General features: G+C 23.2%; 2 protein-coding genes and 1 long non-coding RNA gene across 5 annotated transcripts; 1 reads left to right on the top strand and 2 right to left on the bottom strand.

Moving 5' to 3' along the window:
• The first annotated feature begins 3,500 nt into the window (after window positions 1-3,500).
• On the top strand, window positions 3,501-8,321 carry LOC126896686 (4-hydroxybenzoate polyprenyltransferase, mitochondrial-like). 2 transcript variants are annotated; one of them, XR_007701901.1, is made up of 7 exons: window positions 3,501-3,875; window positions 3,943-4,204; window positions 4,262-4,428; window positions 5,235-5,382; window positions 5,766-5,959; window positions 6,024-6,294; window positions 8,072-8,221. XR_007701901.1 is itself a non-coding variant. In XM_050669653.1 (7 exons), exons 1-7 carry the CDS (start codon window positions 3,867-3,869, stop codon window positions 8,234-8,236), a joined length of 1,134 nt encoding a protein of 377 aa, XP_050525610.1. In that variant the 5' UTR covers window positions 3,504-3,866; the 3' UTR covers window positions 8,237-8,321. The 2 variants fall into 2 exon arrangements, 1 of the variants encoding a protein (XP_050525610.1); XM_050669653.1 differs by having other exon boundaries at window positions 3,504-3,875; window positions 6,024-6,212; window positions 8,072-8,321.
• A 4-nt stretch (window positions 8,322-8,325) lies between these two features.
• LOC126896700 (COX assembly mitochondrial protein 2 homolog) lies at window positions 8,326-9,805 on the bottom strand. Its single transcript, XM_050669675.1, has 3 exons — window positions 9,571-9,805; window positions 8,886-8,957; window positions 8,326-8,505 (listed from the first exon to the last, which is right to left on the bottom strand). The coding sequence occupies exons 1-3, from the start codon at window positions 9,649-9,651 to the stop codon at window positions 8,398-8,400; spliced, it is 261 nt and encodes an 86-aa protein (XP_050525632.1). The 5' UTR covers window positions 9,652-9,805; the 3' UTR covers window positions 8,326-8,397.
• A 431-nt stretch (window positions 9,806-10,236) lies between these two features.
• Window positions 10,237-14,962, bottom strand: LOC126896702 (uncharacterized). Of its 2 annotated transcripts, XR_007701904.1 has the most exons (4): window positions 14,159-14,962; window positions 12,520-12,656; window positions 12,209-12,361; window positions 10,237-11,440 (listed from the first exon to the last, which is right to left on the bottom strand). It is a non-coding gene; the product is annotated as an uncharacterized LOC126896702 (long non-coding RNA). The 2 variants fall into 2 exon arrangements; XR_007701903.1 differs by lacking the exon at window positions 12,520-12,656 and having other exon boundaries at window positions 10,238-11,440; window positions 14,159-14,895.
• Between the last annotated feature and the right edge of the window lie 592 nt (window positions 14,963-15,554).

The raw sequence follows: 15,554 nt of genomic DNA, 5'->3' as shown, positions 1-15,554 counted from the left end.
ATTAAATTAAATTTTTACTGTTGTATTTTTGATCTTCATAATGTTTAGTGAAACTGTATTTTAACATAAAAACCATTGTGTAGTTTTGCTTATAGTAACCTAATATATTTCTTAAATTAGGGTTTTTTGTTTCTAAAGAAAAACAATAATGTCCTCATATTGGACATAATATCTGTCTGTGAAATGATGGTACTTCATAGGAAACTTTCTTTTTTACCCTTTAAAAATAATATAAATATATTATTATTGCCAATAGTAAGTTATTATTGTAACTTTAAGATCTAAGTTTTTTACATAAATTTTAATATCCCAAAATAGTTGTAAAACTTATTTCTATTTGTATTAAGAAATTACTTAACTGTGCCAATTTTGTATAATTTTATTTTTAATCAACTAAAATTTTAAATTTAAAAACATGAATATTTTAACCATTCCAAATGTATATATAGTACATTCAGATTTTTCAATTTTGATAACTTAATTATTAATATTAATGAAGTATTAAGTTTTATTTATTTATGTATTAATATTACATATTAATTTATGTACAAATACAAATAACTAAATTTTAAGCAAACTCTTACATATATAATAAAAGTATATTTTAAAAAAGAATATTAAAATTAAGTTTAAATGATAACAATTTTTTTTAAATATTACATAAAGTGTACAATATTTAAAATTTTTATAACAATGTGTAGTTGATGTATTTGTATTATAATGAAAATTATATCTGGTTACTGAGTAAAAAGATAAAATTAATATATTTTACTGATAAATACTATATTTTATGTACTAAATTCAACGAAACAGCATATTTGTAACACTTATTTATATTTATTTGATTATGATATAAATAATTACCATACTAGTTTTATTTACTTACTTTTTTACATAATATTCATAGATTTAAAATTTAAATGCTTATTTGTTAATCCATTCTATGGTTAGCCATACTATAGATTTTTATTTTTAAGTTGAAATTATGTATGATGAAATTAAATAATATTGAGTATTAAAAAAAAAAATTATCATACATATATTATAATTTGTTAAGATTAAGACTGATTTTTCTTTAATGACCTTTGTATGAACAAATTAGGGCCTACCTATTGAAATAAACAATTTATTGTTACACAACATTTGATAATTATATGAATAATTAAAGCAGTTTGTAATATTTTTATAAGTTATATTATAATCATTTACTACATAATTGTGTTTTATATTGTATAGTTGATTGATAAAATAGAACAATTTCGTCCACATTATATATTTTAGTGTAGCCTTCTTCAAATTCTGAATGACATTTTTTTACTAAAATAGGTTCTATTAACAATTTGAAATTATGTGTATCGCTTGCAAAGTCAAAATTAATTTTAGTAACACAAATTTGGATTTCTCATCACAATTAAAAATTAACCAGAGGAATCTATATAATCTATGAATAAAGTCAAATAAATTTGTTTTCACGGTATGGTTTAAATTGAATAGAAAAAGTTATTATTTCTGAAATACTTATGAAAGCAGCAGGAGACACCATAGTTCAGTGTTAATTATCAGCTATGTTGAAACCTGGCTATGATTCAAATCTGAAACTTTCCAAACATAATTCTAAAATGATTGGCAGTTATTGCCATTTTAACAATTATAAATATTAATTTTAAAGTCTATCAAAGTATTCTAAAAAAGGAAACTAGATCTTCCTCCCGTTCGTTATCTGAACAAATTTAATCTTTTTCTTTACTCCTAAGATAACTGTATAAATCCCTATCATCATTCTAGTTTTGAATTCATTATGTTTATAATACCAAATACGATTAAGTTTTTTAATACTTCTTTTTTCATGCGAAAGTATTGTATAAGTAAAATGTATGTAGCAGCTTCAATTTTTTTCTTAATCTTGTAAGTTAAAAACAAACTAGTGACATTGTTTTTAAAATAACTACAAAATTGAATTCAATCGATGGATTATAATTTTTAAAATAGATATGAATTATTCAAATTTAAAAAACTTCATGGGTTATCAGAGGCGAATTAAGACTACAGATAAGTATCATTTACATATCATTTATTTATATGTTAATGCCTAAAACTTCGTTAAATACGATTTGTAGCTCATTACACAATAATACTGTTAATATTACACTTTTATTATTTTTAAAAAATAATATATAATTAAAATACAATACCAAAATACCTTATTATTTGGTATATAAGTATTGTATTATTATCATTTAATTTCTTAACATTTTGTCTTTATCCATATTATTTGAGTATACACAAATTTTACTGTTTTGAACTCTTATGTGTATGCAAAATATTAAATTTTCAAAAAAAAAAAAAAAATGTTCAATAAAAGGGGGATAATATGCCTTTTTTATTTTATAATACTAAAGATATTATATTAAATATTATTAATAAAATATTTTTGTTTTAATTCATACATGGTTTGACAAATATCAAAATTGACTGATTTTAAAATTTGTAGTTTCTTGGGAATTTTTCTTTATTTACAGAGAACGAGAGCATTTTTTAAAATTATGGTTATGATAACTTCAACTAGGTAAATTCGTGATATTTTAACGTATTGTTGGACAATACTAATTCGATAGCAACTAAAAATTTGATCCATAAACACAAAAAAAAAACATATTTCAGTAATATTTATAGATTTGTAATGTTTTACTTTGTTTAATTTACATTAATCTGTACTCTTGCCCTTTAAGACATAAATTTAGTAACAAATATTAATCGAAGCACAAACTCAAGTTTCTTTAAAAAGTCCTAAATATGATTTAAATATTAAAATAATAGTAACATTTTAAATTTATTATTTATGGATATACAAAACTGTAAATTAAAAAACATATATATTCTTTATCTGGGTTTCGTAATTTTAATAAATAAAAAAAAGACAGTTCATTCTGACAATAAGTCATTAATTCTCAAGCTAATCAACAAATGGATTATCTATTTATTTACGTTACATTAAAAGAACAATTCTTCTTCAAACTTGCAAGCGTCTTCTCTAAGTTTAAATGGGATCAGAGAGGTTTGACCTGAGCATACCGTAACAAGTTTAAGGTACAGGCATCTCCATACAATAGAGGTAATCCTATTCATCACATCCCATTTGAATCTGGAAGAATCAGAATACTTAAGAAAAATCGTTTCCCTTTAATTGCAAGATTTCCATGTCAAAACAATAGACGTTAGTTACTGGTAATATTTATTTATTATATAAATTGCAACTATGTTCAGAATGTGTATTTATAAAAAAATATGTTTTTTTTTTTTAGAAATTAAAATGAGTAGTTATTTTATATAATATTGTTGTGTTTTAACATGCCACTACAACACTATGAAAATATGTCTTAAAGTATAAGTTTAATACTAAGAGTGCTTTACAGCGATATCCATTGGGTTAATTTAGTACTACAAATTTACAATGTAATTTCATAACCACAGAACTGTAGTGTTCATATCCTCTACTTTATTGATAAAAAACCTAAGGATCAGTTGTTATTAAAAAAAATTGTAATTTCCTATAAGATATCATAGAGGACACCGCAAGATGGATTTACTTATGAATCCACCTTGGAATACTTATTAAATAATTTTCAAGTTTATCTTACATTTGTCAGTTATGTAATTTATCAGTATCATTATCAATTATAACCAATTAACGTTTTACCGGAATGAATTTTTCTAAGTCAATAATTTTTTATTATACATATTTGATTATTGGAAGTCATCCTTGATAATTATAATTTGACTAACTATTCCTGATTATCTATTACTCGTTTTTAGTTATATAGTTGTGCAAAAAGTTATGGATTTTAATTTTTAATATTTTTGGAGTCATGTTACATGTAAATATATTTAAGTTGAAATATTATTGTTAACATTTTTTTATTAATTCTAATATACTTAATTCAGATATATTCCAAGCGTGTTGGTGGTAAACTTCAATTGTCAGGTTGTTGTGCATTTTTTAAAACTTTGTCTACCAAAAAAAAGAAAATATATGGGTATCCAACCCAACTGTTTCACCTGGATAATATATTGCTAATGCGATGTTGTTCAGTAAACAATAAGCTATTTATTCATCAACAAGGGAAACCCATTGAACAGCCAAAGAGTCATTTGATGAGTACTATTTATCCTTATTTAGAATTGATGCGGTTTTCTAAGCCAACTGGTGAGAAAATCCATTTGGTCACATTAACTATAACTAATTTATTATAAATCAACTTAGGTTGGCTTCTTTTATATTGGCCTTGTACATGGAGTATTGCACTAGCTTCAGGAGCTGGCGAACTTCCAAATTTTGAAATGCTGGGACTTTTTGGACTAGGAGCAATCATGATGCGAGGAGCTGGTTGTACAATCAATGATATGTTGGATAAAGATATTGATAAAAAAGTATGTGGTGTTCTAAAAATTTGATTAGGAAAAAAATTGTTATTAGTTAATGATAATACTAGGATCTGGAATTTTCATTCTCAATTTGTTTTTCATCATTATTATTTTTGTACTTTTATTTTCTTGAAAATGGTTTTTTTTTTCTTCAAATTTTTGCTGTTGTATTTATTAAAAAAAATTCTTTATTATCTGATAGTTTGACGTTAAATAGTTTCTATTAGATATGATCTTTGTATACTATCAATAATTATTTACTAGTTGTTTAATTATTTAAACAATTAGAGATTAAAATCACTCAATTTGTCAATGAAGAGTCTTGTTTTTTTAATTTTTTATGATATATTTCTAAGGTATTAGAGTTATGTAATTGTTAGTTAAATAATATCTTATTAATTATTTATAAAAATATTTTATATGTTATATCAGTTAACCCATATATTTAGTTTAATAGATTATATTCTACTTGGTTATCCTCCTTTATCTGTTTTTAACTATGAGCCTGCTTACTCAAGTAATAATAATTTAAATTAGTGAAATACTTACTTAAATATTTACTTCATTAATAAACATTTTAAATAAAAAATTATCAAATTTGTTTTATCTGTTTTCAATTATTTACGCATTTTATGAATTGTTAGTTTCATCTTAAATAAACATTGAAAATGTACTAAATAATTAATATCAATAAAAATATTGGTTATTAAGGTTTTGCTCGATTTATTTAATATAATTTCTACAATATTTTATTATTATATTGTTATATTTTTAATTATATATTTGCAATTATTATTAAATTATATTTTTAGGTAGAAAGAACAAAAAATCGACCCCTTGTGATAAAATCTTTAAGCATGTTTGATGCTTGGGTTTTTCTTGCAGGCCAATTAGGAATAAGTCTTGTTATATTATTACAACTCAATTTATTTACCATAATGTTTGGTGCCAGTTCTTTAAGTAAGCCATGCAAAATTCTAAATTTACTTACATTTAAACAAATTTAGTTGTGTTACTTATACTTTTGCTTCATACAAATAATTTTTTTGAATGTTAGTTTTTTATAAATAATTACTAAATAAAAATTAAACATTTATTGACACTAATTTTTTTTCTTTACTAGATTCAATTCTAATTATATTGAGAAATTCATTTTTGGAATCAAAGTTTTATTTATTTAATTTTGACGAGTTAAAATTTTATTAGTCTTGTTATGAATATACCCTGTATTTTATTCATATCTTGCGTAAACTCTTTAAAAAATTATTTGGTTTGGTTCTATTATTGAATTTATTATTTATTATTAATTTAAATTTTATAATTCAATTATCATTCCATTTCAGTGTTAGTGACTATTTATCCTCTCATGAAGCGTATAACTTACTGGCCTCAATTTGTGTTAGGCCTTACTTTCAATTGGGGTGCTCTTCTTGGTTGGGCTGCTATACATTCTTCTATCGATTTAACAGCTTGTTTGCCACTTTATACAGCTGGTATCGCGTGGACTCTTTTTTATGATACTATTTATGGATTTCAAGTAATAAATTCAAAAATAATAAAATTGATAAAAAATTAAACAACTGATGACATATATTTTACAGGATCAAAAAGATGATAAAATTCATAATATTAAATCAACAGCTGTTCTTTTTGGAAATAAAAGTAAAGTATGGTTAAGTTCATTTGCTGGCGTATCTCTCAGTAATTTCATATCATGTGGTCTTCTCACAGGCCAAACATGGCCTTATTATCTGGCAATACTGGCATCTGGTGGCCATATGTGGAATCAGGTATGATTCCTGAACAATGATTTAGTTGTAGTATGGCAGGACTGTATTTTCTTGGAGCTCTTTAGGCTGGGAATAATAGATGGTAAATAATTTACCCGATCACCAAGCCTTTTAAACTGTAACTCAGAGTCTTGATATACAACTTAAGGACCGACCAACCTGTTGGTGTATAGTGGAATGTATGTAAATAGAATCACTGGAGGTAAGAGAGGTTGCCTACGCAAAATCAGTGATATATGTAGTGTTCAAATATGTGTATGTAGAAAATGTAGGTGTATAATCCTTAAAAACTATTATAATAAACAAATAACTGTAGCTTCTATAATAATTACTTATAATATTTTCAATGAAACAATAGTATAAGTTTAGCCCTTTTGACTCATCAACAAAATAAATAAATTATAAAAAAATCCAAAATAGTTCCTTTGGCTCAAAATAATAAATAAATATTAACTCTGAAAAATATCAACAAAAATAAACTTCAATAATAAATATATATAACTTTTTCAATACTATGTACAACTTTCAACTCGCTTCTAATAACAACTGTATAAAAATATTTACTATAATTTCTAAAAACAAATTCATTATTAACTAATATAAAAATGACAACTGAATAATAATAATTCACTAACACTAATAAAACTATAATTTCTTAAAAACATTGAACAAATAACAGAAGTAATAAATTATTAGAATTAAAATTCACCCTCTATATAAAACAACAATTAACCTTCTGACTCTTGACTATTAATTAAATGTATACAAGGCCATTATAACTGTCACTTCGCTTATTTCAATGCTAGTGATGGAATAAATATAACTTAATAACTAAACAAAAAAACTAAATCTGTTGGATAATTCACAATAATAAAAAACAAAAACTAGACACTTAATTCAATTGATAATAATGTACTCACAATAAATTGCAACTGGCTAGCCACTCCTATAACTATGAGACAGTGTACAATTAATATAATGATCACAATATACAACTTTTTCAACATAAATCTCAATAATATTTTCAATTAAAAATCACAAATCATTATAAAATATCACAAGAAAGACTAAATAAAATAACACTATAGGCAATACTTAATAAAAAACAATTTCACAAAAAAAAGTTATTATGTATTCCAAAATTATTTTACAAGTAAAATAAAAACTAGCATTAAAAATCTACGGTGATATGTGTTGTGAACACAACAGGTGATCGGTTGATTGATAATGTTACTTCATGTTATCAATTGTGGTATATATAACCATTGCACAAATTATAGATGGAATTCAGTATCATTGGCAATGTTATAACTTGTATTCTATACAGCCTCTACAAGAGTACTAAATTATTGCTCAAAATCTTGTTAAAATTATACTTTCTTTTTGAAAAAATTCTTGTGGTATTTTATACTCTTATAAAAACAAGTTTATAAAAAACATGTTTTTGAGATTTAATGTAACAAAAATATCTGATTATTAATTCATTTAATAAATTTTTTTCTTCATTCCAAGAGAATACTTAGTGTAATACACTACAATATTTTCATATCAATAAAAAAACTTAATTTTTTAAAATTAAATTGAAATAGTATTCATATAGTCTGGCATTAAAAATAAAATGAGTTTTATTCAAAATCAATTATACAAAGAATTTTTTTTATAATAAAAATTAATCACTTGTGGCTAATTAATTAAATAAAAATAAAACTATATTAAAAATATTAAACTCAAAAGCCACAAAAAAATAATAATAATAATATACGTGACTTTTCAGTAATTTTTTGTGGCTTTTGAGTTTAATATTTTTTAGTTTTTAAATTAATAATGTTTTTAATTTTATATAATTTTTTTTTTATTAGATTTATTCATTGGATATCAAAAATTCAGCTGATTGTGCTAAAAAATTTAAATCAAATAACCATATTGGTTGGATTTTGTTCCTGGGAATTGCATTTAGTACATTATTAAAGAAGTCTAACAAGGAAAATGAAAATGAAAGCACAAGTCTCCTCTTCGACAAATAGTCATAAAATAACTGTTACCAAATGTTAACTTTTTTTTTAATGTTTAATTTGGGTTCCTAAATGTTTTATGGAAATAAATTACTAGTCTATAATTTATATAATTGTTAATATATATTTAACTGTTCCTAACATTTTGTTTAATTACAATAGGCATATTTAATTTATAAGACCCTTTCTCTATCTTGACGCATTTCTTCTAGAATTTTTTGTCTAACAAAATCTTGACGTTTAATTGCATTTTCATTGTTATGAAGTTGTTTAGCTTTACGCTAAAATATATAAAATAAAAATAATATTAATGGTGCTTAAATAGAGAGAGATTAGTATACTGATATTTCTGTTGTACTTGGATAAAAGGTTCAAACTATAAAAATTTGAAAATTAATATTTGTTCTAATAGTCCGATAATTTAGATTGTAGCAAATAATTTTATCAGTTTATGTAGAATTTAGAAAATTAAAAAAAATGTTGAAAGAAATTGCATGAATTTCATGTATGAATACATAGTTGTTTATCAGCAATACTTTATACATAAAATTAAAAATATTTTCTTCATCATGGCCAGTAAAGAATTAAAATAAATTTTTACTATGATTATAAAATAAAAAGAGTATCATTTTTATATTATTCAACAATAAATAATCAATACCTCTAAATGGAAGCAATGTACCATTCGATCATACACCTTATCACATCTTCCAAAAAATCTTGAAAATTTGTGCTGAAAAAAAATATTGAGAATCAAATTAATCATTATAAAACAATACATATAATCTAAGTTGATTAAAATATTTTTAAACCATAAATATTTCAAAAAAATATATTAACTTGATACAACTTGACCTGTGTAAGAATTGTCGGTAATTTGCCAACCATTGATTATAAACTAAAGACTTTAGCACATTTTGAGGATGAAAGAATATTTAGTCTATTTTTTAATTTTAATATAATCTATATTAAAATATTATTTGAACAAATAAAATAATTACTTATTAAAAAACCATTAAAAATGTTTAACTTATTAGAAATCAAAGTTAATAAGTTCCTAATTAATATTCAAGAATCATAACAGTAACTGTTTGAAATTATTACAATTAATTAAAATCAACCAGAGAATAAATATGTTTCAAAAAATATATAAAGGGTAATATGCTAAAGAAGGATATGATACAATAATTCTAATTCTGTCCTCTTAATATATTGTTATTCTTATTGTATATGTTACAATTTTATTTAATTTTTGGAAAAAGTATCAAAGTTACCTATTGAACAATTTAACACTTAGATGTTTTTTTCATGACATATTTTTAATATTTTGTATATGTATTACTCACTTCAACATTACAATTCATAAATTCTAATGTTATATCATTACATTCATCGGTGTGTAAATGAGGTGACAAATCTGGATGCATTATAGGTTCTAAAATGTCTGTAATTGATTAAGATAACTTGAAATAGTTAATTTTTGCATTATATAAATTTCAAAAATTCAGTAGTGTAATTAATATTTGAAAAAATTAAGAGTTGATCAATATACTCATTTTTTAAAAATAAGAAATCAATGTAGTAAATAGATAACGATATAATGATATCACACTCATATTTTGATACATGATAAGGTTACGGAATTAAAATATGTATTCAATTACTCACAGACGAGAGTTTAAACTGTAGATTTATATGAAAAAAAGAATTAGCACGATAATAAATGTATTATTAAATCCTACTTATCTTATACTTAAGACAATTGCAAAGGGTGTAAATACTTGCCCTAAGTGCTCCTTTAATTTCATTCATTTTTACAAAATAAATTTTTTTTTTTTTTTATATTAATAAAAGAATTATTAACACACGTAATTTTATTTTAAATACATTTAAAAAATACAAAAATATAATAATAAAAATTATTTTTGTTTGATATAGATGTAAATAATTAGAAAAAATGCCTAACTACAGTTCCAGGGANGTAAATAATTAGAAAAAATGCCTAACTACAGTTCCAGGGAGGTTTACATTAAGCTGGTTGCCTTTTAATATGAGATTCATCATAATAGTTCTTAAATATATCCCGAGTAGCAATTCGAGTTCATACTGGGTTCATTTAATATAGTAACAACGGTGCTGAACTCAGTTCAAAACCCGTTCACAGCACGGTTCAAAATGAGATTTGAATACGGATTTTAACATGGGGTGAACCGAGTTCTACAAAAGTTCAGAAAGAGTTCAAAGACCGTCCCTCGGTTCAACTATAAAACCCTCGATAACAGTTCAATAATCGTTCATTAGTTCAATAAAAGCAAGCTCTACGACGATTCATTAAGAGTTCATTAGTTCATTAGCAGTTACGGTATTTTAAATTAAATGTATAGGTTTTGTAAATATTCAAACATTTTATAATTTTAAAATAATAAATTGTATTACTATATACACAATGTATAAAATAAAATAAAATATATTATATGTAAATATAAAATAAAATAGTTAACCTTCGAATTTTAGGTTTATTTTATATTAAATGATAATTAGTAAACAATCCATTCATACAATTTGATAATAATTAATATAAATTAATAACAATAGTTAATTTTAAATAAAAATAATGATGTTAGCAATGTCAGCAATTTATTTACTGTAACTCAGTTTGATTTATTGTTGTACAATATATACCAAAAAAATCCAATAAAAATATTTTATCATAATAAATTAATCACTAAGGTGTTATAGAGTTTAGACAAGAAATATATAGTTAATATTAGTACAGTATTAGTAAATTGTGAAATTGCAATAGTTGATATAACAAAAAATATTACTGTGGTTATAAAAACAATTAGTAATTTTAATTTAATTTCCATGAAATTGAATAAAAGAAAATCATTGCCATAAGTACAACAAAAGAAGTAAAACATATAAGTAGCATTCAATAAAATGGCATAAAATTACCATGTTTTTTTTTTTACTGTTTTTATTTCGTTTCCTAAATGCTATACTTTGTTTTCACTATTAATAAAAAAACTGCGAAATAATCTAAGTGAATAAATTTTAAAAATCATTTACAAAAAAATGAAATGTTGATTGAATAATAAAAAAAAAAAGGATTTTATTGCTGTGATGCTTTATTACCAGAATGCTTTAAAATATTAGCTATTATTTTGTTAAATGTTCTTTCGTGTTCAGGTATTATGATTTAGCCAGACATAGCATCTAAAAAATAAAAAATAAACAAACATTAGTACATATAATAACTAGTAAATATATTTGTATAGAACATACAAGGATTCAAAAATTAAGGATAAAGGATTCCCATTATTCGTAACAATTGGCTTGTTTTTCTTTATTTATTGAACATGTAGTATATCTATACAACAGATGGACGGAGCACAGGCAAAACATGTTGTATAGAAGGGACTATTTCATAGAAGAGTGTGGGGAACCCCAAAGTTTATTAAAATCATAAGACGGCATTTTTAAAATAATTTGTAGAATTTTGTATCCATGAAAGTACTTTGTCGGCAATATTCACTTCACACCCCCATAAAATTTACTACTAGGATCACTCCTGTATACAGGTTGTAGCATCATCTTCATTTCTTTTTATACAATGATTTTTTAACTGCTATTTAGAAAAGAATAAAAATACTAATTATACTATGATATAACCAGTATTTTTTCTCTGTAATAAAAAGAAGTAAGTCTGTTTGGGATTTACACCAACAATCTTTATATTGTTTGAAACCTTATGGCTTCTTCAATGACAGCATTTTAACCAACATAGCATGATCTGTACACACGACACCCCAAAATCATTCAAGTTTTTCTATGAAAAATGTAGTATAAATTAAAAAGTTATTTTTTCTTTGTAGTTTCAAAATTAGTCTTCCAGACTTAGTTTGATTTACTAAGGCGCTACCAATATATTAACATATTCAATTTGCATTTTTATTACAGTTTAATGTTCATACCACGAATTACCTAAAAAATGTGAAGCTTATTAAAAGCTTGTTTGGTGTTGTCACAAAAACTAAAATTTGCGGCCATTTCTCTTGTCATACAAAAATCAAATGCTGTTCTCGTATATGCACTGAAACTTTTAATGGTACCCACTTTAAGCAACAAAACATTTTTCTGGAAAGAAAAAAAAACAATAACTCATCAATTATAATAAATTAAATTATATATATATATATATATTCATAAAAATAATAATATTATTATTATTATTTTTATGAATATACAATGTTACAATTATAGATCAATCATTATTAAAATAGTTGGTATCTTACCAGTATTAATATAGGCTCTAGTAATTGTATCCCAAATAATATAAATAAGAAGGGAAGATAAGAATACTTCAATAGAACAACCTTTCAAGTTAAATAAAACATGCTCCCAAAGAATAATTTTATTTAAAATAATATACCTATAAAAAATTAATAAATTATATAAAAATAATTAACAACTATGCTTTGGGTATAAAAAATTTTATAATTTACTATTATATAATAGTAAATATATTATATTTATTATTTTTTATTATTTTAAATAAAAATATTTTAATACAATAGAGTATAAAGTTTTAAAGTTATTTCATAAATGTCAATAGATATTTATTCAGATTTCTGGAGAAGAAAGAATATAGGGAGTTCAAATATTTTTGTGTAAATGATAAATTATTATTAGTTATTGCACTTCCGGTTAATATGAACTCAATGTTCAAAAATGTTTATTGAGTTATATCAATTTACAATTAAGCGCCAACACATAAAGTTCAGTTAATAAACTATACAGAAATTAACCTTTTAGTGTTACAGTATTCAAATGTTTGATCAAGTACATGGCTATGCTTTGTAAAATATTTATTATACTTATAAAAAAGACATATTTTTTAAATATTGGAAATTAAAAAAGCATGATATCCATCAACATTTATTTATTGTAACTATTTGATATAGTGAAGTAAAATTAACATGATATTTCATAAGAAGTATTTTATTTTGGTTATTATTTAAGTTATAAAATAATTGTGTTTTGGATATTGGGTATTTTAGACAACTTAGGTATATAGATTTCTGTTTTGGGAAACTACTGTGAATAGTTTTATTTATATCTTAAAATTATTTAGGCTACATGTAAGCCTGTTCCTCATAGATTAAAATGTGCCTTTTATAGGTTGATTTGTATAAAAATCTTGTTGATTTAATGGTATAAAGGTTACAAATAATTACAAAAATGAGTCTGATGAAAATCTTGTTTAATGTAAAACCCTGTTAATTGTTAAACGGTGAAAACCTTTATACTTTTCATTTATTTAAAATTTGAATTATTGAAATATAATTTTCATTCAAATAGATGCAATTCTTTTTAACTTAAAATGTTTGATAAATTTAAATTATTGAGTAGTACAATAGAGGGATTTTCATTAAAAATCAACAGTTTTTTAAGAGATGGTATTTCAATGTATACAATTTTGAGAAATATATAAAATGCACCATTTTAAATATTAAAATACAGAAGTAATTTGTATCACATGTATCAATAAATAAGAAGATCTAAAATAAGCTAGAGCTGACCCCAAATAGTTGGGATAAAGGCTTAGGATATGATGATAACGACAATGATATATGATTAAAAACATTTTAAGCTCATGGAAAATCTTGAGGTATCTGTTAATAACTTCATAACAACATAACTAACGATAGTACTTTATTAAAATAAATAATTTTGCATTATAATTATAATTAATCATAATACAAAATGTGAAAATTTAATATATAATTTACCACTTGTATCTATTACAATTACAATAAATGTAGTTACTAAAATGTATGATTATCTTTTAAAAAAATAATATATGCTATTATTAAAATTAATTAAAATAACTATTTATTATTTTAGTCCTAAATTTAAATTAAATGTACTTACATTTTATTGAACTTTTCAGTTAAATATATATGTGAGAGTGAACAGGGATAAAGAGCAGTCTTGACAAGTTATCTAGTCGCTGTGAAAATGGCGAATGTCTCAAAACATAATTTGTAAAGAGAGTAAAACGATCGTTGATAATTTGAAAAAATGTCACAGTAAAAATTAAATAACAAATAAAAATCGCGCGAACTAAAGCTGTTGGTCAACGGTTACTGACACGTCTGGTTATTCCGCCAAAAGTTCGTATGTTAAATTTGCGCTATAGTCTCAATGAAAATAATTTATAACTATTATTTTAAAGTTTTTTTTATTAATGTACTAATCAAGGGATAATATGTTTAATAACAATATAAGTGAATAAAACTATTTGAATGGCTATAACCGTTACAACGATTCTTTCATTATAATGAAAGAACTTTGATGAATCCGTACAATTATTTTGAACATTGAACGGTCCCAGCACTTACTAAAAATTGTTCGGTTATTTATTGAACGCTGAACTTTCCTGGAACTTATAAAAAATTACACGGTTCATTATTGAACATAGAACTCTCCCAGCACTCGTGGGTCGCTTGAACCGACCGTGAACCAAAATAATGCTACTCGGGATATATATATATATATAAACACATATACAGAGTGTTCAGTAAGTAAGGAAACAGGTCAATTGTTCCAAATAATGAAAACAATAGAAACCCGTTTCCTTACTGAATACTCTATGTATATAAATAATAATATCAATAATTCAAATTGAAGATATATGTAAAAATACAACACATTTATTGATTTTTTTTCATATTAAAAAATGTTTAGTTAAATTAACTAAAAAATAATGTTAATATAATTAAAACTATAATGTTTATAAAAAACTAGAACTAATATAGAAATAAAACAAATTTAACTAATATTGCAGTATATATATGATATTCCTAAATAAATAAAATAATAATAAATATAAATAACATGAAAGCCATTTTGGATCCTAAACAAACGTCCACTTGGTTATATATAAAATGACTGAGTTCATGTTACTGCGATTTTTTAAAATTAAAATACTTTAAAACACTCAAAAACAATAAAAATAATGATAAAAACAAATTTAATTCTTTAAGAAAAATTTCGTCTTAAATATGAACTTAGATAGGTATTCTATAAAGACATAATTATAAAGTTGAATTAATATTTTTTTAATTATTTAATAAAATCGTTTTATTTTTGTTTAGAGTATAAACTTCTTTTTGTAATGACCGATATGTTAAATATGGTACACAAATCTAACCGAGGAAGATTTTTTTTTAAATCTCTTTTCAAGCTTTAATTGAGTAAGAACACCTTTGGCCTTGTACTAATATTTACCTGTAAAAAATATATATTTACTATAGATAATAGTATG

Source organism: Daktulosphaira vitifoliae, unplaced genomic scaffold, assembly GCF_025091365.1.
Source record: "Daktulosphaira vitifoliae isolate Bord-2020 unplaced genomic scaffold, ASM2509136v1 Scaffold_1, whole genome shotgun sequence".
Lineage (NCBI taxonomy): Eukaryota > Metazoa > Arthropoda > Insecta > Hemiptera > Phylloxeridae > Daktulosphaira > Daktulosphaira vitifoliae.
This window is presented reverse-complemented; position numbering and strand designations above follow the sequence as displayed.

Excerpts from the sequence above, each read along its gene's own strand:
- LOC126896686 (XM_050669653.1), top strand. Across the intron at positions 4,429-5,234 it reads ATAAAGATATTGATAAAAAA|GTAGAAAGAACAAAAAATCG; the intron begins GTATGTGGTGTT and ends TTATATTTTTAG. Across the intron at positions 5,383-5,765 it reads GTTTGGTGCCAGTTCTTTAA|TGTTAGTGACTATTTATCCT; the intron begins GTAAGCCATGCA and ends ATTCCATTTCAG.
- LOC126896700 (XM_050669675.1), bottom strand. The coding sequence starts at position 9,651 with ATGCATCCAGATTTGTCACCTCATTTACACACCGATGAATGTAATGAT. Across the intron at positions 8,958-9,570 it reads TTATGAATTGTAATGTTGAA|CACAAATTTTCAAGATTTTT; the intron begins GTGAGTAATACA and ends ATTTTTTTTCAG. Across the intron at positions 8,506-8,885 it reads TACATTGCTTCCATTTAGAG|CGTAAAGCTAAACAACTTCA; the intron begins GTATTGATTATT and ends TATATATTTTAG.